Raw genomic sequence first — 21,323 nt, forward strand, 5'->3', positions numbered from 1 at the left:
ACCAAACAAAGTGTTGTGTCTTCATTTCTACCTTTATTTCTCCTGAGTGCCAAATTTCATAGATCTGTAACTCAGTGATGACTCGTACTGGATATCTAGCTCTGTACATACGACATAGAAATGTGAATGTGTGTGTGCACACAGTTTGGACAGTGAATATCTCCGCTCACGGTTCACTTATGTATTTACATTCTCAAAAAAAATAGTCTTCTTTTTACATTCTGTTACATTTTATACAGACTGGGAGAAACACTCATCGGTGTGTATGGAGATCTGGCACAAAGTTACTCCACCTCGGCCACGTGAGCCACCTCCACCTCCATGGTCTGAATCACCTCGGGTGCCTCCTCCAGCTTGGTGCCTGTGAGGGCCTGCTGGGCCAGGACGTAGTTCACCACCTGCATGATGCCCTGATCAGAGAGCGTCGCCACCGAGCCGTCGGCCGCGGCCTCAACGGCCTGCACGGCCTCTACCGCCTCCACCGTCTCCTCTGTGATCAGCACCGTCTCGATCTCCTCCGAGGGCGGCTGTTGGGCCGGCCGGAGCTCGGGAGGCAGCTCGGACGCCAGGATGCTGACGGCGTGCTCCACCTGGGTGCCCTGGTTGTGGAACTGGAGCGTGTCCTTCTCCAGCATGATCTTCCCCGGCAGGTTGTCCCCGTGGTACTTGGCCATGTGTTTGCGTAGAGTGCGTGCGTCGATGTGCGCCTCCTGGCACATGGGGCACACGTATGGCCGCTCTCCTGTGTGCGTGCGGACGTGACGCTTGAGAGAACGGGCGTCGGCCCAGGCCACGCCACACGTCAGACATTCAAATGGCTTCACTCCTAAAGGAGAGGGAGGAAAAGAACTGACTATGTAAATGAGCTTCCAGAGACACAGTGAGGCAGCAGGACTCATGGTTGGTTTCCACCAAGTGAATTACATACACGAGAAGATACAAAATCGCAGTGGGCGGTACAAATAAGTGTGTTGTGCAGTTGAAAATATGCAACTTGAGTGAAAAATTCTGCAGAGACAGCTTCAGTGAACGTATCCTCGAGGGGAATCTGCCCTGACGCTCTGACAGTGAATCAAACATGGAGCAACCCAGCAGCTCCACCAGCACCCGGAGCTCAATGACACCACTCACCAGGCCGCAGAGAGACGGCCAGAAGAGGAGGGCTGGAGAAAAGTCAGCAGGATAGTTAGACAACCTGTTAGATTCTGATAATGTGTGTCTATGAAGCAAGTTAGCACAAGCATTAGCTCCAGTTAGCCCAAGCATTAGCTCCAGTTAGCACAAGCATTAGCTCCAGCCCATCACTGTGTTTACCCACATGGGTAATGTGAATAAACAAGCGAGTAACACGAGGCGAATATTTGCTTTGCGTTTGGTGGAACCACCATCAGACTGTGCTGGGAGTCTTACCCTGGTGGTTGTTGACGTGGCGTCTGTACTCTCTGAGCTGAGTGAACTTCCTCCCACACTGCTCACACTCCCTCTCCAGGTTCTGCTTCACTCGGCCCTTCTTCCCGTGCGTGGCTTTCTTCACGTGCCTCCTGAACAGGGCCTTCTCAAAGAACTCCTTCCCACACACGTTGCACCTGAGGACACAAATCAAACAGGATCAATAAACAGACTCCAGCAGCCGCACACTGACGGCCGTGGCGACGCTTCACCTCTGCCAGACTTACTTGAAGGGCTCCGCCACGCTGTGGGACTTGACGTGGGAGTACCAGTCCTTCTTCCAGCTGTAGCATTTCCCGCACACCTGGCACTGGAACGGCTTCAGGCCCATGTGCTTGTTCATGTGCTGCTGGAGATCTTTCGCGTCATAGAACCTCTTATCACAGCTGCAGGTGACAAGAAGAGACATTTAAACGTGGCCTCGGGGAACCTCAGTGAACGCCTTGGCTCATGTGTTACTACGGAGACGGACAGATACTCACTGAGCACAAGCGAACGGACGGACGTCGGGTTTGGGCTGGTGCTTCTTCAGGTGTTTGCTCAAAGCCGAGGCTCGATGGAACGTCGCTCCGCACGTGTTGCACAGGTACTTTGACTCGCCTGTTAAAGGATCACAGTGAAGACAGACATGAACATCACTTCTGCCTCGACCCAGCAACAACAGATTTATTCTTAAAACCACCTGTTGGACCTGTGAATCATCACGCCTGCATCTGAAGTTTACATGTGTTTAACTACTATTCTATTATCACTAATGTTACACATTGTCGTCATGGCAACTTACTGAGACAATTAACAATGATTGTTTAGTAATCAGCATATTTTCCATACATTGAGTGTTCTTGTATGGGGCTCAATATCCCAATGAAAGACGGTTTTCATCAGAAAAACATTTAACCAACACGTCTGTTCACCACCACTGTGCTGGACAGGCAGCCTGAACAAACGAGAGCAAAGCTGTGTGTGACTGGTGCCAAATAAAAGCACAGGTTTGTGCTGATGGTGGACGTCTGCGCTGACCTGTGTGCAGGCTGGTGTGCTCCTCCATGCTCCGCTTGCTCACAAAAGACTTCTTACAGTATTCGCACTGGAACTGCTTGGTGACGTCGTGCAGCGCCCTGTGCATCTTCAGGCTGTGTTTGTGGGCGAACGTCTTGCCGCAGACCTTGCAGGAGTGAGGCCGCACGCCCGTGTGATTCAGCATGTGGATCCTCAGGGAGTAGAGCTTCGGTAAGGTCTTCCCGCAGATGTCGCACACAAATTCTCTTTTGGTGTGCGGCGATGAGGTCTTCTCGTCCAGATCGCTGTCCGTCTTCCCCTCAGAACTCTGCTCCGCTGAGGGTCTGGTGACAATGGGTGCTCGCTGGCTGCTCTGCTGCTTGTGTCGGGCCAGGTGGGTGCGGAGGGAGGCGGCGTACTGGAACTCCTTACTGCACAACTGCAGGGACACAGAAACGCTACGGTCACGACATGTTCTCAGCATAACGTTGGACAACGGTTAAACAGGACTCACTGACCAACGCCAAAACTTACGCTGCACTTGTACCCGCGAGCTTTCTCGTGTTTTAACGTGTGCATAATGAGGGAGTAGCGTCTCTGGAAGGACATGCCGCACTCAGAGCACGTGTGCTCGCCGTCGACGGCGCTCTCTGCTGGGGTTTCGTCCTGCTGGACTGCAGTCTTCGGCTCTTCCGCCTTCGTCCCAGCATCGTCCGTGCTCAGCTCTCCAGTCGTCACGCTCTCCGCTGTGCTGGCCTCTGGATCTGCCCCCGATTCAGACGCAGGCTGCTCTTCGCTTTGCGTCTCCACTGGCTGCTTTGGAGGCCTGCCCCTCTTCCCGGGCCTCGGAGTCGCCTGAAAGCACATTCATGTGTCATTTACGTGCCAATTTTTCACTTCAACAAAACGTGACAGAAAAAATAGATTTATATATAGAACAATGCTTCTATAAAACGTAGAGATGTACCTTAGGGGTGGCGACACGTGGCGGAGTCGAGCCTTTCTTCCCCTCCTCATCATCCTCCAGCCCCATGTGTAAACGCGCATATCCACCCTCAGCAATGGAGCGCTGCCTCAGCCGTCTTTTGTTGGGGTCATCTGACGCCACCTCCTGCTTGTCTCCGTGGTTTTCATCAGCAGAGGGATCTTCCTCCTCCAGGGGCACAAACTCCTCTACCTCCACCTCCTTCTTCACCTTAGCTGGACGGCCCCGTTTCCGCTTCTGGGGTGTGGGTGCTGATTCTGCCTTCTCCTGAGGCGACGCCACTGCCTCAGAAGCCAGGCTGACGACCTCCGAGGGTCCCACTTTGTCCGGGTCGACATTTATAACAAAGGGCCCCCCTTCAGCAGCCTGTGGCTGCTCCATCGCCAAGCATGCCGAGACCACGGCGAGAGACTCGCTGGCTCCAGCCTGTCCACTGTGGGTGACCACAGTCATCGTCTCCCCCTCCACTCCCCCCGCACTGCCAGAGATAAGAGTGACAGTCTCTCCTGGGTTGGCCTGTCCACTGTGAGCTATCAGAGTCACAGTTTCATTTTGTCCAGGATCCCCATGATGCACTTTGTCTCCCCCTACAGCTTCAGTGACAACCGTCACTGGCTGCTGGATGTAGGCCCCTTCAGGAGGTGCAACAAAGGCTAAGGGCTCGCCTGTTACAGCAACAGCACTGTGGGTGACCATCGCCCTGCCGTCGCTCTCTATGGTGACCATGTAGGCACCAGACTCATCCTTTAAGCCCTCCTGGGCGGCCGGCTGGCTCGACACCACAGTGTGCACGTCTCCCTTCTGATACACCGTCAGCCTCTGCTCCTCCACCTGCTTATGCACCGACTCACAAATCTGCAACACCTCCGTCATCAGCAAATGCCGGGCTAGGTTGGCGATATCGGCCATTACGCAGAAATTAAAGGTAAGCATGGAGGTGTACGCAAAGTCCAGCAGCGGGAGGAAGCTGGCTTTGGTGAAACCTGGGGAGAGAAGAGTGGAGGTTAAGGCTGAGCAGCCACGCCAAACACCAACAGAAACCAACAGGGAACGAGTCTCACCAGAGAGGTCGACCACAGCTTCATGTGTGGAGGCGGCCCCCTTCTCAAAGAAGAGCTCGTTGAAGTACTCGCTGCACGCCGCCAGGACAGCTTTGTGCGCCCGGTGCTCCTCTCCTTCGATCAGCAGGGTGATGTCACAGAACTGATTGCTGAGGCGCTGCTGGTTGAGTTTGTCCAACATCGTCTGGCTGTGTTTGGGCAGGAACTGGTTCACCTCTCCTTTGCTATCCACCTAGAAGGTGCACGACCAAACACCAACAAACATTAAGTCCATTAACAAAAGGCTCAATTTTAACAGCATCACACCTCAATAAGTGTATAAGTGTAAAAAACTGCAAGAGACATACAAAGACCAGTTCATGCTTGGCCATCTTGGATCGCTGCGGACAGGACGAGTCGGTGACGAACAAGCTATCATCTCCCTCTTCTTCCTCCTCTTCCTCATCCTCCTCATCATTCGTGTTGGCAGGCGCCTTCCGCCTCCCCGGCCGGCTGAACAGCCGTGGCCCGGAGCCATCGTCAGCACTGCGCCTGCTCTGACACTGAGCACATTCTCTGATGTGGTCCTTGACGTGCTTCAGGATACCTGAGGACACCAGAACAAGGACACGTCACCCACAGCGACCACATCATTTCAAACCAGTCCACTTAAAATTAGAGCTGCTGCATTATCAGATTAATCCGCACATGATTTAAGCCCAAAGAGGTGACATACTGATATGACTTATAATGTCTGATTGACACTCCATGCCCAAAAGATCAAAACATGGAGTTTACATCACAATCGACTAAGAGCATAATGTAAATACTGACATTTCAGGCACTGAAACGAGCCTGAGTGGTGCATTCATGTGTAATCTGAAAGTTAGTAAACTGAATGTTAATCAGCAACTTACAGTCCGTCTCCTGGTTTTTACACGTGATTAAAAGTAATAACGTTTTAATTAATAATTCCAAATAACGATAAGAGAATAAAAGGTCCAAAGAGGAACATTACTTAAAGCAACCATTAGATGGAGACAGAGAGCCAGTAACTCTGCATCATAGGTGGCGTATTGATGCTGCTTACAGGCGTGTTTACACCGGTTCTCCGCCTCATTTCATCCCCTCACAGTGAATATTTGCACTAATCTGCCGTGACTGTGTCTCACCTCTCCACCAGTACTTCTGAGAGATGGACTCCCAGGTGAGTTGCTGGTTGAGGTGCTCCCCTCCTTCGGTAATGTGCGCCTCGTTGATAAGTTCCTTCCTCCGGCCGTCCTGCAGCACCACCTCCAGCTCTGTGAAATTATTCTGGCCCTTCAGGCGACGCTGATAAAACAAAGTTCCGTTTCTCACAACATAGCAGGTGGCCGCTTTACGTATTTTTCTCTTGGTGTTGCCGGGCGTCCCCGGCGCATATGGCTCCCGTTCATCCGTCAGATAGCGTATGATGGCCAAGTAGCTTTCTTCACACGACATGTCTCAGCTCACCCGCGTTCTCCGCGCTGAATGTGGGATTTATCTCGAAGAGGACGGCCCTCTTTGGCTCGCAAAATTTTGGTATAAATTTTCTACGTCGCCTTGGTAGCAGATAAGGTGAAATAGAAATGTCCCAACAACATTTCAAATTGTTTCCTAAGGTGGAACTGCAGTTCGCAACCGTCAGGGTAGACTTGCCCGAACAGACAAAATGGCTGCTGCACAACCGGAATTTGCGTCACGATTGCGGAAGCAGGTTGTGAATATTATCCGCCACAAGAGGGCGCAATGTGCAAACATACAGAGTCTGCTGGGATGTGAGAGCAGAGAAAGACAGCCTTCATGGTCACCTGTTCAGTTTATCTAGTTATTTAATTTGTTTATTTCTTTGTTCGTGTATTTGAATAATATTTTTTTTAATTCCTCATTTAATACCACTTTTCTTAGTTTTATGTGATAACTTTAATCACTGTTAGTGTCCTTTCTTGTGCTTTAACAGTGTGTGCTTACACTCTTACAAACTGCACACTCTCATAAACAGGGCATGTTTAGAGACGGTTCTATTAAACCAGACTCCTCTCAGTTCATATGACTTGTTCGGTGACTTAAGCACCCTGGTGATAATGAACAAAGAAAGAAGGGCAAACTTTATGACAAAGCTTCACCCATGACCTCTCTACAGAGGCCTTGGATTACAAAACAAATACCCAAAGGTTGGATAAAATAACAAAAATATTCGGTGTGATTGCATGCAAAGTCAGCTCGGAGCCATGCAGACATCTCTGATCCCCTCAGTCATTACTCCACCACCTGGACCCTCAAATCCTTCCCTCCGACTCTCCTTTTCACTTTCCAAGTTCAAATCCAAGGATGATCGGACATTTTCCCATGTTGCCCCCAGCTGTGGAACACTTTGCCTCTCACTGTAAGGTTTTCCCTCCCTGTTGGCGGTTCAAATCCTGTCTAAAGACCTAACTTTTGCTGTTTTAAATTTCTTGCGTTATTAAATAAAGTTGGCTTCACTTGATTGGCGTTACACCAGTATTACTTGCTTTCTTTTTCAACTTGTGAGTAAAGTGAGGTGAGGTTTTGATTCACTTCCTGCGTGAGAAGTATTTTTTTTTGGTCATATTTGTCAGTATGAAAATGGGTTCGTTATAGGCCTGTAGGCAATGTTAAAGACCACATGTTTCCACTTAAAATCTGCTTTTCTTCTTTAATCCTTGGCACAGAGGAGACCAGGCCTAGTCTTACTAATCGGCTCATCAGAAGCGTCAATGAGAAAACCCTCTCAGTGGTGGAGATAAGTTACATATCTGTGTCTAATGTACACAACACATTCCACGTTATGGGACGAGCATCCTGAGTGTCACTTAGCACCCCTTGTTTTAGATACAAATCCTTCCGACATAATGAGGTAAAAGAGATCAGTTTTTGAAAAATAGTTTACAGTTTCCATACATACAAAGTCTGATGCAACGATGGCTTTTCTTTGGTAATGTCTGAGCGGAAACTCTCTTTTTGTTTTCATCCTCCACAGCGAGGTCAGAGTGCAGAGACTCGAAGACAGCGATAGCCTGGTTGGTGGTGGGGATTTCCCAGTACTGAGGCATGAAACCAGCTTCGCTTAAAGCTGATTCATCCTAACCAACATCTCAGTGGGGAGGAGACCAGCATAAGAGCCTGTCCTCTCTATTTTTACATCAACTCATTACTGAGGTTTTTGTGAATGTTGTGAAGCCTTGACAAGGCTCCAACAGCTAATTCTGTAAGATCACATGGTACATGGATCGCAACAAATAATTGTTTTCATTATTGATTAATCTATAAAATATATTTTGAAATAAGCGATAAATCATTTAATCTATAACTGGACTAAGAGCCACGTGGGAAGAGGAGAGAGGAAAAGATCGCTGAAATCAACACAGGGCATCGTTTGGGAACCGTGAATGTCTGCACAACATTTTATACAGTTCCTTCCCATTGATGCTGAGATATTTCACCAGATGAATCTTGAACTGCAGGTGATGCTACTAGAAAAGTCAGGGAATCCCCAAAGTTATTAAAATTCCCCCTTGAATGGCCCGAATGTCTGTTCCAAATTTCAGGGTAATCCATCCAACAGTTGCTGAAATGCAGCGTGGACTCCCGGCCAACACCACCATGCCTGGAGCCACGCCGTAAGCATAGCGGTCAGAGCTCATGTGTTCACGTGTTCATCGCATAGATCTCAGAGCCCGTGGTGACCTCTTCTGTCTGTCCACTTAAAATCGGCCGAGCTGGGACCAGTGACAGGGCGACCATGCAGCTCCAAAACATGGTCAGTTTCAAGTTGCTTTTCTATCCCCCACATTAAAATGAAGGGAGGGAGCATGTATCACCCCGTCCTGCCATCTTTTAGTCACACACAGCTGTCACAGATGAACCAAGAAAAACTTGTTTCAATCCCATCAATCTACCATCCTTACAACTGGCCTTAGTGTGGCACTGCAGTCCTCATACAACTTACTGTATGTCACAGTTTAAATACCACTGCTCTGTTTTTTCTGAATTACTCTGACCCCGAGAGAGGGGAGGAAAGTGGAGGGGGTGGGGTGGGGCGGGTAGGGGGCGGCACATCATTTGTTGCTCATCCATGTGTCACATACCAAACCTGACATCAAACACTGGTCAGTAATGTGTCTCACCGCTGCATTCCAGCACTCAGGGTTACACCGACTGGACCAAGGGCAAATTACACCTACAGCTCAAAACAAAGTCATGCATTTGTTGCCCCAACAAGGTGACTTTTGGGGGATGAAATATTTATTTACTGCTACCTTGTAATGGAAGAAAACATTCTCAGATTCTGCCTTTGTTGCTTAAAGTAAACCTCGGCCACAAGTCCTTGACTGGTGGCTGCCACCAAACAGAGTGGAAGCCTCTTCACAGCACAGAGACAAACAACAAAACGAGTGTTGGACTATTAGATTATACACTCTTATTAGTGCTAGACTATGAGGTCTGTTATTGCCGTCTTGTGTGACTTCCCGCACAGAGCTGATTTGACGTATTTGGCTCCCCCCAGGCACAGATTTAATATGTTTATTCTCAGTTGCCACTGGCAGGCACTTCGACACACGTCGCTGACTGTTTATATGAACGCTGGGAAAGAGTTTATTTGCATCCTGTCAGTGTGCCTCTGTGGCAGAGGACTTTTGTTTGCTCCATCCTGCCATCCATGGAGGTTTAATAGCACTTCACGGGCTACATGAATGTTGGATCTAATCCGCGATGCCTTCAAATTCAAGCTTCTTTCCAACAAAGCCACCTCTGTTTAGTTTCTGTTTAATCTGCTGTCACAATGCAGCTTGACAGCTGCTCTGTACATGACACACTGCTATTATTATATTAATGCATGTTGTCCTTAACCCTTTAACCCTGGAGAACCCAAGAACCCTTTTCTTCTTTGGAAAATTATGAACTATGCATTAAATGACTGCTATAAGTTCACTGAACACCAACATATCCACTTTTTCAATTTTAACCCTTTATTCCCTAATTTAGGATTAGGGCCAAATTTGACCCATTGGGCTTTAGGCGTATCATTTCAAAGAATCACAATAACAAACACTGTCAATGCAAACTATTTTAAACTTAGGAAAATAATCAGTTAACCACACAGCTACATTTAACAATGTTTTTTTTGCTTTATTTGTTGCATGTTAGAACTGGATTTCAAATGTACAAACACACTTTGGCCAATGGAAACAAGAACACAAGGCCAAAAAACTAACACCATGGGTCTTTGCTTATCAAAAAATCTGTTCTGCTAGAGAGAGGAACTCACACTAGACATTGTGGTAGTCTTTGAAACAATTTCTTTTTTTGTTGATGCAGAGAGGAACTGCACATTTTTCACAGTGCATTTCAGTTTTGAGGTCCTTGCACACAGCACATCGACGGCAATTTACTTATTATATATATTTATATATAAAATAAGTAATAAGTTATTATCTTATTATAGTTATTATAAGTATTAGTCTCTGGCCCTGTACTACTGAGGTAACTTAGTAAAATATATTATACAAATGAAATTATTATACACAATTTTACCAACCACTGGTTTGCTGAGAAGACGATTTTGTTTGGGAAGGTTTCCAGCTCAACAAAACAGCATGTGGTCAGTCATCTTGTCACTACCACTCTGGCTCATGTCAGTTCAATATTCATCCACTAAGTGTCTCTATGCAGGGGTCAGAAGTGGCACTCTGGGTTTTTTAAGTTAAATTTGACAATTTTTTTTATGTTTGTTCATTTTGGGTAGCAGCAATTAACAGCGGCCAAATTTGACCCCGTGGGTTCTCCAGGGTTAACGTCCTCACCAAGAAAAAAGCAATGAAAAAATGTATTCTTTATATATTTTATTTCCTTGGGGCACTAATTACAAAAATCTATGTTTTTTTAAGAACAGACCCCACACTTTTTGAAATATTGGCCTCTACCAAACGGTTGAGATGTCGTAAGTAAAACATGTTTTCAATAAGATATAGTGAGTCAAAATGTGCTCTACCATATGGTTGAGCAGAATTCCTAGATCTAGTTGAGTCATTCAGTCTACTACAATTAGTTTAAGATGCTTCACATTCAAAAGGTCGTATGCTTGACTTTGTACTTCTGCTTTCTGCCCCGAGACTGTTGAGTTTTTAGATTCTTTGTATCAGACCACAGAGCTGTTCTTATTTCCAAGCTCCTCTTCTTCTCGTTTAAAACCTCATCATTGAGTCCTGCGTTTTTACTGCTGACTCTGCAGCCAAATTAAGAAATAGCTTTTTCACTATTGCAACATGTCCACAAAATCCTAATGAACTACTAACCTCTTTCGACAGTCGCTTTCTTTGCGTTCGAGAAGCGGTGAAAGAGGCAAGATCCATATATTTCTCAGACACAATCACCAAAAACAACACCAAAGTGTCAGTTCTTTTCTCAAAGGACCGTCCAGTACACACCTTGAAATTTTCTGCCCATTTTATCGGGCAGATACAGAGCATCCAATCTCAAAGTTTACTTGATCCACGACATCTACCCCTCCTCAGCAGTAATCTCGCTTCCATCACACAGTTTCAAACTATTAACATCCTTATGGTTGTCAAATTCCTTACTCCTGCGTCTGAAACACTATCCCAAACAAGTTTTTAAAGGAGGTATTCCTCACTGTTAGCCCCCTTGTTTCATTGATGTTTCATTGATTCAAATATGCCAAATTATCCAAATGAATAAAACCAAACATGGAAACTCTATTACTCAATAATTACTCCTCGTCTCCTTACGATTTACTTTACGGTTTTTCATGCTTTTATTTGCTGTAATGGACTTCATGCTGGTATCAGTCAGAGCTCCTCCTCTGACTCCGGCTTTAGCGGTATTGTTTGGTTTTACACTTCTGGTATGAAGACAAAGGCATTCATGGAAGACTGGTGTGTGTTTCAGACAGGTAAAAAAAAAACGACACACTCGCAGTATTGAAAGGTGCTCTTTTAAGTCGAGGATTTCACACAATGAGGAGGGAAATCCAAGGCACGCGAGTTCAGCGGTAATAAAAGCTAACAGCTCAGAACAATAAATTGGCATTTTTGGAAATAGACTTATTCACTTAGACTCACTTAGTTAGATGAAAAGACTGGTAGCATGGAGTGTTGCGATATTTTGGGAAATACGCTTATTTACTTCCTTGCCTAGAGTTTGGAGAGAAGATAGATAAGATAAGATAAGATGCACCTTTATTTATACCGCTCTCATTGTTGTACGGTAAATATATATATAATACAGCCAGCAGCCAGCTAACTTAGCTCAAAGCATAAAGACTGGAAATAGGGAATCAGCGAGCTAGTGAGCTTTAAGGCCAGCTCAGGTCAAAGATTCACAGTGTGACAAAACCATTTTAGAACGTTCCAGTGAAAAGTTGCAACGGTATAAACTGGACCATCTCAGTTCAACTTAAATTGATTGACTGTGTCGTCTACGACTGAGCTTCTCAAGTGACAAATGGCTGGTTTTAGAGTATAAGGTCAACAGCCAATCAGCTTATAAGGAAGTCAGCTGGTCAGGTTTTTTTGATGCACATCTGGGATACAGCAGGAATTAGCTGCCTGTCAGTGTTATAAATATCTTGAATTGTTCTTGGTTTTCCATCTAGCCCTGGGAATTTTTTTTATTTATTTATTTGTTTTCACAGCTGCCATGTAATCTTTACATGTTTTTAAGGGCTGCCCTCTTTCTCAATTCATTATCCACTTTGATGCCCTCATCGCTGACCTCATCATCATCATAGTGAATGATAGAGAGGAAATTACAGCGGTTAGTATGCTCTCTTACCACACTTGCCTGACTTAAAAGCCTGCTGGCCTCTTGGCACAAGTCAAATAACTGTCATCTCTAATGTAATCACTTGTTCCATGACTGATCGTAGATGCAACCCTTCACTGTAAATATGCTGGAACAAAGATACATTTTAATACATTCTTTAAAACATCTGTCATGAATAGCAACCTCACATGACAAACAGACACACCAGCCAAAACGGTTCACACTAATGGGTTCCTCATTCTCTATAACCTTCAAATGAGAGAGTAAACATTGCCTCTGGCATTGTAGAATGCAGAAATAGTACTGATCAGTGCCCCTATTACCCACATGGTTGGCCATTTGGCGTTTGGTTGTATATTTGCTGTTGAATCTTTTTCCACTCTCAGTTGAAGCAGGCCAGTATTGACTGTACACACAAAATTTCACAAGAATAAAGGCCTTAAATTATCCTCTATTCACCCTAAAGCCAGAGTTTTGACCTTAAATGATTATGATCTTCCACACATTTTGAATAATCTTTACTGTCCTGGAATAAAAAGCCTCTATTTATTAATGTAGACTCTATGATACTACTATGATATGTGTGTTTCACTGTTAGCTTACTTGATTTGCCCAAGACTTTTGGCACTGTTGATCACAACATTTCATTTCGCTTCAGATTGACATGACGGATTCTGATTACAGCTGTACAAAATTATATATTTCTATTTCTAAATGTTGATAAAGGTGTTAAACAAGGATCAATATTAGGCCCCCTACTATTTACTATTTTCTATGCCATCTAATGTCACTGGCTTCATGAATTTAAAGAGTTTTCTGAACTGAAATTTCACAAGAGTACAAGAGATATCCTGTGTGCTCGCTTCTATAACTACCATCAAACCACTAAACACCATTAACCAGAGTGCCATGCGATTCATTACTCCATGCACCCGGTGATCTCTCAAAGTCTCCACTGGTTGAGGAAACCATTTTAAGAGCATTATGGCTCTGAGGTCCACAGTAGGTTTGTAATGTTGATTTGAGGTCTTTGTGGTCTACATTAGTAATGTACTATCTTTCGTGTTACACTAATAGCTCTGAACCGCAGCTTAAAGGCAATCAGATAGATCTTGTGCCTGACCCAGACTCCTGGGTAAGATAAAGGTGTCTGACTGTCTAGGGACAAACACAGCTGGGGAAGGGAGCAAGCGAGACAGTCTTATCGTTCATTGTCTTGCTCTTGCTTTGTCCAAGGCCAGACAGTAATAGAAAGCTTGCTGTGGCTCTTCTGGCACTGGAGTACTTTTCCATTACACACTGCCTGAGGATAATCTGTGTGCCAGCTGTAAGAATGCCAGCGACAGGCAGTGAGGATGTAGGCCCACCTGTAGGTGAACATTTATTTAATCTATAAACTAATGAAAATGAGAGAAATGTTTGTATCATAAAGCGCCATTTCTTCCTCAAATCCTTCAACTGTGGTTTAAGTTCAGTGCTGTTGAACACAGAGGGGGAAAGGTCCAACATGAAGGACACTGGCAATCAGCGCCATTTGTCAAGGAAACCGAGCTTTGCAGCACAGAGGCCATGAATGGAGCACGGTGATGTAAGAGCTCACAATCACAGCTCTGCTTATGTCACCACTTTTGCTTATCCTTCAGTGCTTTGTTGTCTGGCTGGCTAAGAGCGACTGACATTTTACAGGTATTTACAGGAAATTGGCTGCAATACAGCCGGTGAGCTTGTTTTCTCGACAATCCTCAGAATGTCCCGTGCTCTGTGGGTGCTGGGGGAGCACAACAAGTCTTGAATATTGTTGAGGTGAGAGAATGGTGGTTTAGTTGAACTGCACTGTGGGAAATATGCTCAATATTATCCCTCAGAATACATAGTTGACATAATACAATAACACATTAAAGGCTACCAACAATAAAAGTGGGCTTTTGGAAGAGTGGTTAACACTCTGCTTCCAGTTTTCATGCTAAGCTAAGCTAATCGCTTCCTGGCACAGTACAGTACAGCACAGTAATAAGATCAGTCTTCTAATATGTTAACATTTCTTTTCTGTTTTGGACCTGCCTCCTTACAGAGATGTTCAAGTGTATCTTCAGAGACACATAATTCCACTTTCAGTCACCAACATGTATCGAGCGCCAAGAAAAGTTTACGCTTCTCTTCATACAACTCAATAGCACCTGTGGACCTTTCGTGCCTGGTGGATGTCTTCTGAACTCACTGACCCCAGTTTTGACACTTACTGTAAAAGGGATTCTGTAAACATTTGTAGTCTCCAGACCTTAAACTAAGATAACCCAGATGACATCATAAAGGTTATTTCTCAGACATGATGCGACCGTCTTTACAGGCCCAGCAGTATTAACCGTGACAAGTAAATGATTCAATATGCTACATTGGTGGAGTGCTCCTCTAAGGTTCTCTTTGTCATTTACAGATTTGACTCCATTAATTGACATTTTCATACAGTATAAGTGTATAAGGTTAAAAACTAAGGAGAAAAATTGTCATATCAATTGTCAATATGTGTCCTGTGAGCGCTGCTCTCTACCTTGTGATGTATTTTCTATATCCTGAGAAACTCCAGGAGTGTATCTAAACTCTCAGTCACTGCTGGGCTCAACACAACTAAGACATGAGCACGTGCTCGATGGTGTGAGAAGAGCCTGTTTTGTGTAACTCAATATGGTTAGAGTCCTGCTCTTCTCTCTGCCTGGGCCTCTGGCCAACAGACCGATTAACACGCTGACAAGCCTCAGTACATCTTTTACACTCACAGCCTTAACCTTTCACCTGCAGGGAGATCCAGTGAAATTGCAGAATAAGGTCTGACATGCTTTAAAAACAGGCTTTGCTCTGTCTGTGTCACCATTTGCTTTATTTTCAGGCTGCCAGGAAATGCAGCCACAAGCTCATCACGGCTAATGAGAGACAAAACCGCCATTGGAAATAGTGTGGTGTAACATTTCCCGCTAAGAGTCTGAATGACTGGAAACACCCGATGCTGGCTTACTTGTCACGGATCCATTTATCTGCCTCCATCACAGGCCATAAACCGTCTAATTTATTCGGTGCTGTTTCACTACCAAGAACTCACCAGTGAAGAATCCAAGAGCAATAATGATGCTTTTGTCTGGAGGTGCGCTGCGAGCAAAGAAAGTGAGAAAACCAAAGGGAAGGCTGGGAACCAGTAGGTCACTGAGCTCACCTTACACCTCTTGTTCCCACAACACTTTGGCTGCCCTCCAAAATCAAATCCCAAACTTTTTGCTCTGTAGACCCAGAGGGAAAAAAGCGAGTAAGCTGTTGTTCTTAACTTTAAATCTCAACCAGCTTCTATTATTTGACACCATCATTTTGTGATCACAGGACGAACACCAGTTGACTGTGTAAACACAAGTGCAGAGCTCCCTCCTGAGCCCTCAATGCAAAGAATCTTTCCCAAGAGCCAGCGACTGGGAAGTGTAACACTTGGGAAGTAGAGGATTCCCATCAGTTTTTTGGTCATGTTTATTCCCACTAAATTATTGTTTATACATTCACAAAGGAATTCACTTTGGTGGAATAATCAGTCTGTTGTTATTCACAGCACATCAGCCAAAGAATGTCCTCTGAATGGGGTACAGAGTGTGACTAGATGTGAATGAAATCCTTAAGTGCTGCTTGAGACTCCTCTGTGAAGCATCATCATGAAAGTGAGGCTCTCAAAAACACACCTTCATTTGTCACTTCATATGAAAAGCAAACACCCCTGCAGTAGACACTCCCCAAACTATAAACCTGTGCCGTGCCCAACCAGCCACAGGTTTCCACATGTTTCTTTTTAGTCTTGAATCCTCTCACGGACAAAAACCTCTGTCTTTGCTGATGTCACAGGAGCAAATAGAGATGCATATTGTACAAACTGTTCTGCACATGCTGCCTCCTGTGCGCCAGGTCACACTGAGGTAGGCTGTCAACGTTCTGATGCAGTGATGTGGGTCAATACGAAAGCCCATGTTAGCAACAATTAAAGTGACTCTTTATAACATTTGACAGAAGAAATAACACGACCGTCATTGTACATCTGAAAAGCTAAATTCCTGAGCAATAAAAAGCACTCTCACTTAATTGGAAACACTCGGGGGTTTTGCTGCTACAGCCTGACCTGGTCTGGTATGACCAGAAGCTTGGGGTGGCTAACGTTAGCTAAGTGTGGCACTACTGAGTGAGTTCACTGAGTCTTCTGTTACTGGTTGTTACATTTACAGTGTTACAGTTAAACATGAAGAAAAAGCAAGAAGTAAGCACGCTGGAGGGTCCCCTAATTATGACTTAAAAGCATCTGACTCAAGATAATTAGCAAAATGAGGGGACATTTACTGTGCCATTATCTTCACATAAGACAAAATCTTGGCTTTAAGGAGTTGGTTAACCAAAAAATACATACATATGTTCTTTGTTACCCATAGTGGTATCTAGTCATGCAGACATGTGTGATAGCTCTGGTCAAACATTTTCAAATGATTTACTCTCTGAAGAAATAGTCCCTAAAATTCCTGAGAATGGGGGCTGTGGATTATCAGGACTAACAAGGACATTAATTGAAAGAGATGTTGCTTTTTCAAATGTTGTTTTTTTTAATCTACTAAGCACTTACATGCAAAATTCCATCCACCTCAATTGCATTGGAGTGGCGGCAGAAATCGAAGGGGCAAATATTTCGATTGAATCAACCCTTTAAAATGCTTCCACCAGTTTGTTGTGTACATACCGTTATAACTTCTGTGTTCTTAGAAAAGAGGTACAGTTCTGCAGTAAAGAGTTGGTCAAACGGAGCGGTGTGGGGGCTACCCTGCACTGCGCCCCTTGTTGTCTGACATGAAACGAGGCAGCTGTTTTTGTCCTCAAGTGAGAGCAGTGAGAGCTGCCAGAGGCTCCCTAAAATAAACAGGCTATCTGTGCAGCCCCGGGGAGGGTCAGGGTCATGCTCCACGGGGGCTCACTCACTGGGGCTCTCCCTGCTCACATCCAAACACAGCCCCTCATTTCTTTGCTGCTTAAGAACAGAGCCGTTTACTTGAATTCCAATGTATGCAAGGATAATCAGCAGCAAAGTTTGAAAAATGATGATTGTGCCTGATTTAATGCCTGCGAAAGAGTCACAGTGTGCCGAAAAAACTTTTTAAATGAGTTTCCTCCCATCTCATTTCATGCTCAGCGGATTGATTTGCCAGATAAATAATTTCATATCATATAGATATATTTTAATATAAGCACAGAGATCAATGTAACTGTCAAGAATAATTAGGAATCCTTTACAATGTAATAATGAATGACTCTAATACTGAATACTAATACTGGTTTTCCATTCTTATCTTACTGCAGGACATCCTCACTGTTGTTGTGGAAGTTTTCTGCTGCTGGTGAAGAATGAAATAAAACTGTAAACCAACCTTCCCCCTATGAATGATGTTCATGTAGTTTAACATTAGAGTCTACAGCCATGCTAGCCTCTGGTCCACTAGCTTCTGTAATTTAACACAATCTCATATTTAGCATTTCTTTCCTAAATGTCTTTAAGAAAAATTAAGCATCTTTCTGTGATTTGCTTTCCATATGGAAAGACAAATCTCTTCCACTGCAACAGTTGGTTTACTCACGTACAAAATAACTACAGCTGTACGGCATCACGGTTGCCTAAACCAGTGTAACTCGGTTTCGTCCGTATCTATAATATTCAGCAACTCTCTCCCACTTTCAAGCAGAGGTCTCTGCTGCCTAAAAAGTCTTCACCCTACCATCCTGTCTGACGTGCTACAGAGGAATATGAAGGCCAGACAACGGGGAAGCTGCCTGCTTTATTTTTTTTCTGATGACTGTCACTAATACTGACAGTTTAACTTTATTATCAAAATGCAAAATAAAATGAAAAAATCTTCCTTCTCATTTTTCCCCATTATGTCTGGCCCAAATACTGTTCTGTAGTCCTGCTGTTACTACACACATCTGAACTAACCTTGGCTTCTCAACTCACCCATGGGCTTATGGGAAATGGTGTTTGTTCAAGTCTGCTAAAAACAGAAATATTCAACAAAACAAAATTACATCTTTGTGAAAAATTATTCTTATCTAAACATATGAAAAGAACCACATGACATATTTTTGAGAAAGGATCTGTTATGTTTTGTAACAAAATGTCAGTTTTAATGAAATTTTCTTACTTCTGGAAGAGGACCTGGATGTTGTCATGGCAACCCAACCAATATTTACTGAGATATTTCAGTCTGGTCCAAGATGGTGGAGTGACGACCAAATAGCATTGCCACTGCATTCCACTGTGGGGAACAGTCATAGCATTACAACTGGACTGTCAGTTGTCATTGTGAGGAAGAAGCTCGGGTGCAACGAATAACTGTGTCACGTCAAGTCCGACTGTCCTGCAGCTGCACGTGCTGCACATCATTTGAGTTTCTTCACCCAGTTTGGCTTGTTTTGGTACATTTAAAAGAATAAATAAGAAAAAACCTTCTTAGAAAAGTATGTTGACATGTATTAATGTAAGGTTTTGGTACAGAAACTCAGGTGTTGTACTGGCACCGTGCAGGAGCTTAGAAACTTAGAAAGTTTGTTTGCTGCTCAGAAGGCAGTAAACAAACTTGTTTTGGAACACTAAAATTAATTTCAGAAAGGATTTTCAGCATGAATGCAGCAGCCTCTTATTGTGAGACGCTCGTATTTGTCTCAGTCTTTGCGCTGGCAGCACAGGAGCCTCACTGGATCGCAGCTAATGAACTCAGGCATTAACTGCACTCAAGAGTAGGAAAACATCACATAATCACCTTTTCATTCAGACATGATTGGTGCTTGATTAAAGAGGCATTATTTTGTGTGGTCTGGTTGATCATTTTCAAGTTCTACAATTGATACAACTGCTTTTCTTTAGTTAATACAGTTTTCAGGTACACTGTATACTTTATTGGTTTATTAAGACTCAATAATGTACATTTATTTGCATATCTGCAGGGATGGCACTGTCAGTTGGTCAGTCCACCTCTTTGGTCCAGACTGGAATATGTCAATACCTATTGGACAGATCACTGAAAGTTTTATGCAGACATTCATGGTCTCCAGAGGATAAATCCCACTGACTTTAGTGATCTCCTGACTTTTCATCTGGTACTGTGCTGTTATGAGTGAAATATCTGGATAACTATAACTTGTCATAAGGCATCAGGTAAATATCCCATACCCTATCTATCCTCATGCATATAATGGAACCTGTACATAGTAACTCCATATTTATTCCAGCATCACTGCACTACCGTCTTCTCACACTCTTTGTCATCTATACTTATATTTATATATTTACATTGTACATAAACCCTTAAATATTTCAGCTTTATGTGTAAGTACATAAACTTAGCAAAGTTAGCATTTAGCTCAAAGCTCAGCATGAACAGTGCATGAGTACATGAGCTGCTAGCATGGTGGTACACTCTCAGGACGTATTCATGTGGCAATGATAAAACAACACCAGGGTCATATAGCTAAAGAGTTGAGTCCAGTCAGATAAAAGCATGTGCAGATTCCTGGTACATTATTTTGTGCATTTGTCTTGGTTTGTTGGCTTTTTCTGTGCACTGTTATATTTTGCTTATATTTTCATGTAATATCCTTACGTAAATGGTAAATGGACTGCATTTTTAAACCCCCTTTCTTGTCTTCCATCCTCTCTAGTATTACACAACATGCCGTTAACCCATTCACACTGATGGCAGAGGAGCCATAAGGTACCAGCCTGCTCATCGGGTTTATGATACAGCCTCTGGGAGCAATTTGTATCCGCATCTTTCCCAAAGCATTAGTGTGCTTCAACATGTGGACTGGAGGAGCTGCTCCGACTCTACCTCCTGAGCCATAGTCGCCCTGTATGTGGATGTATTTTCACCACCACAAGTGTTTCATTAAATTAGAATTCATTAGTTTGTATTTACATGCTAATAGTCGAGGAATCTGTCTCTCTGTTCAAAACAGTAGCAGGTTTTCATCACAAGTTTAATCTCTTTTTTTCTCCAGGGCTTTGTTACCATAAATGTATACTTAGCTCTTAATTATATGGTGGCTAACTACAGATTCCAAAAGTGATTGCAGTAAAGAGACTTTAATAACTTAGTGGCTCCTCTTATGAACTCTAATTACAGCCAGTGTGAACAATGTTTTGAAAGGATTGTTTCTCATCCAGCTGTAATGAAATGTGTCTGAGGCAGGAGAGGATAGAGCGAGACAATATATCCCCCCTGTCTTTTCCAGCTCAGGAAGGAGGCTTCCACCACAGGGACGGCGGGTCTCTGAGGGCAGGAGGCCTCTGCAGGCGTGTGGCTCGCCACCGTCCACTGGCTCAGGGGACAGCTGTGTCGCGCTGTGCTGTCTGGCCCTGTGCCCCGAGACAGCAGTTGCCATAAACAAACAGCGCTGAAAGCTACTGGCCCGGTCCCCAGCGCTTTTCAAGACGGGGCAGCGAGCCGACTGACCTTCACCCAGCTCACTCCATTAAGTCTGAATAGATTTTAACAGCAGTGTGGAGAGTTGAGCTGGTAACGAAATGCAGCTTGTCCCATCCAAGACAAGTGGAATGAGTATGAGGACAAAGTGGCTGCTAGGCACTGTGTTTTTCCATGTTTGCTCTGTTACTGCATTCACATGCTATTAGATGGTTTTGGAAAAAAAGCTCGTTTTATATTCGGGAAATTCACCGGAACATGAAGTTGGTTTATGAAGTGGGAAAGTTGGAGAACATTTTGCCACAAGCACGTTCAACTATACGGGATAAAAGCTTTATGTGAGTCAAAAATAAGAAAACAGTATAAATGTGAACATGTTTGACAAAACAAGCCCATCTCAAGATCCAGTCACTAGCTTTTTTGGAGCCCTCAACCATATTACATGGTCTTCATCAGTATATGTAGTTTGTTTTGTTGTCTTGAAGACACTGTTATGATTTAATCCGTAACACTTTTAGGGCTTCTCATCAGTACTGGCTTCAA

The 21,323-nt window shown here is 44.2% G+C and overlaps 1 protein-coding gene across 1 annotated transcript; it reads right to left on the reverse strand.

Annotated features, from left to right (window-relative positions):
- Nucleotides 1-19: 19 nt before the first annotated feature.
- On the reverse strand, nucleotides 20-6,148 carry zbtb11 (zinc finger and BTB domain containing 11). The gene is made up of 10 exons (XM_070832615.1): nucleotides 5,646-6,148; nucleotides 4,842-5,080; nucleotides 4,495-4,726; nucleotides 3,416-4,416; nucleotides 2,983-3,303; nucleotides 2,470-2,887; nucleotides 1,932-2,049; nucleotides 1,677-1,835; nucleotides 1,411-1,586; nucleotides 20-826 (listed from the first exon to the last, which is right to left on the reverse strand). Exons 1-10 carry the CDS (start codon nucleotides 5,953-5,955, stop codon nucleotides 285-287), a joined length of 3,516 nt encoding a protein of 1,171 aa, XP_070688716.1. The 5' UTR covers nucleotides 5,956-6,148; the 3' UTR covers nucleotides 20-284.
- Between the last annotated feature and the right edge of the window lie 15,175 nt (nucleotides 6,149-21,323).

Source organism: Pempheris klunzingeri, chromosome 6, assembly GCF_042242105.1.
Source record: "Pempheris klunzingeri isolate RE-2024b chromosome 6, fPemKlu1.hap1, whole genome shotgun sequence".
NCBI classification, from domain to species: domain Eukaryota; kingdom Metazoa; phylum Chordata; class Actinopteri; order Acropomatiformes; family Pempheridae; genus Pempheris; species Pempheris klunzingeri.

Bases quoted from the DNA above. Each gene is read 5' to 3' on its own strand.
- zbtb11 (XM_070832615.1), bottom strand. From the start codon at position 5,955: ATGTCGTGTGAAGAAAGCTACTTGGCCATCATACGCTATCTGACGGAT. The intron at 2,888-2,982 runs GTAAGTTTTGGC...GTGTCCCTGCAG, and splicing joins CTCGCGGGTACAAGTGCAGC to TTGTGCAGTAAGGAGTTCCA. The intron at 2,050-2,469 runs GTCAGCGCAGAC...ATCCTTTAACAG, and splicing joins GCACACCAGCCTGCACACAG to GCGAGTCAAAGTACCTGTGC.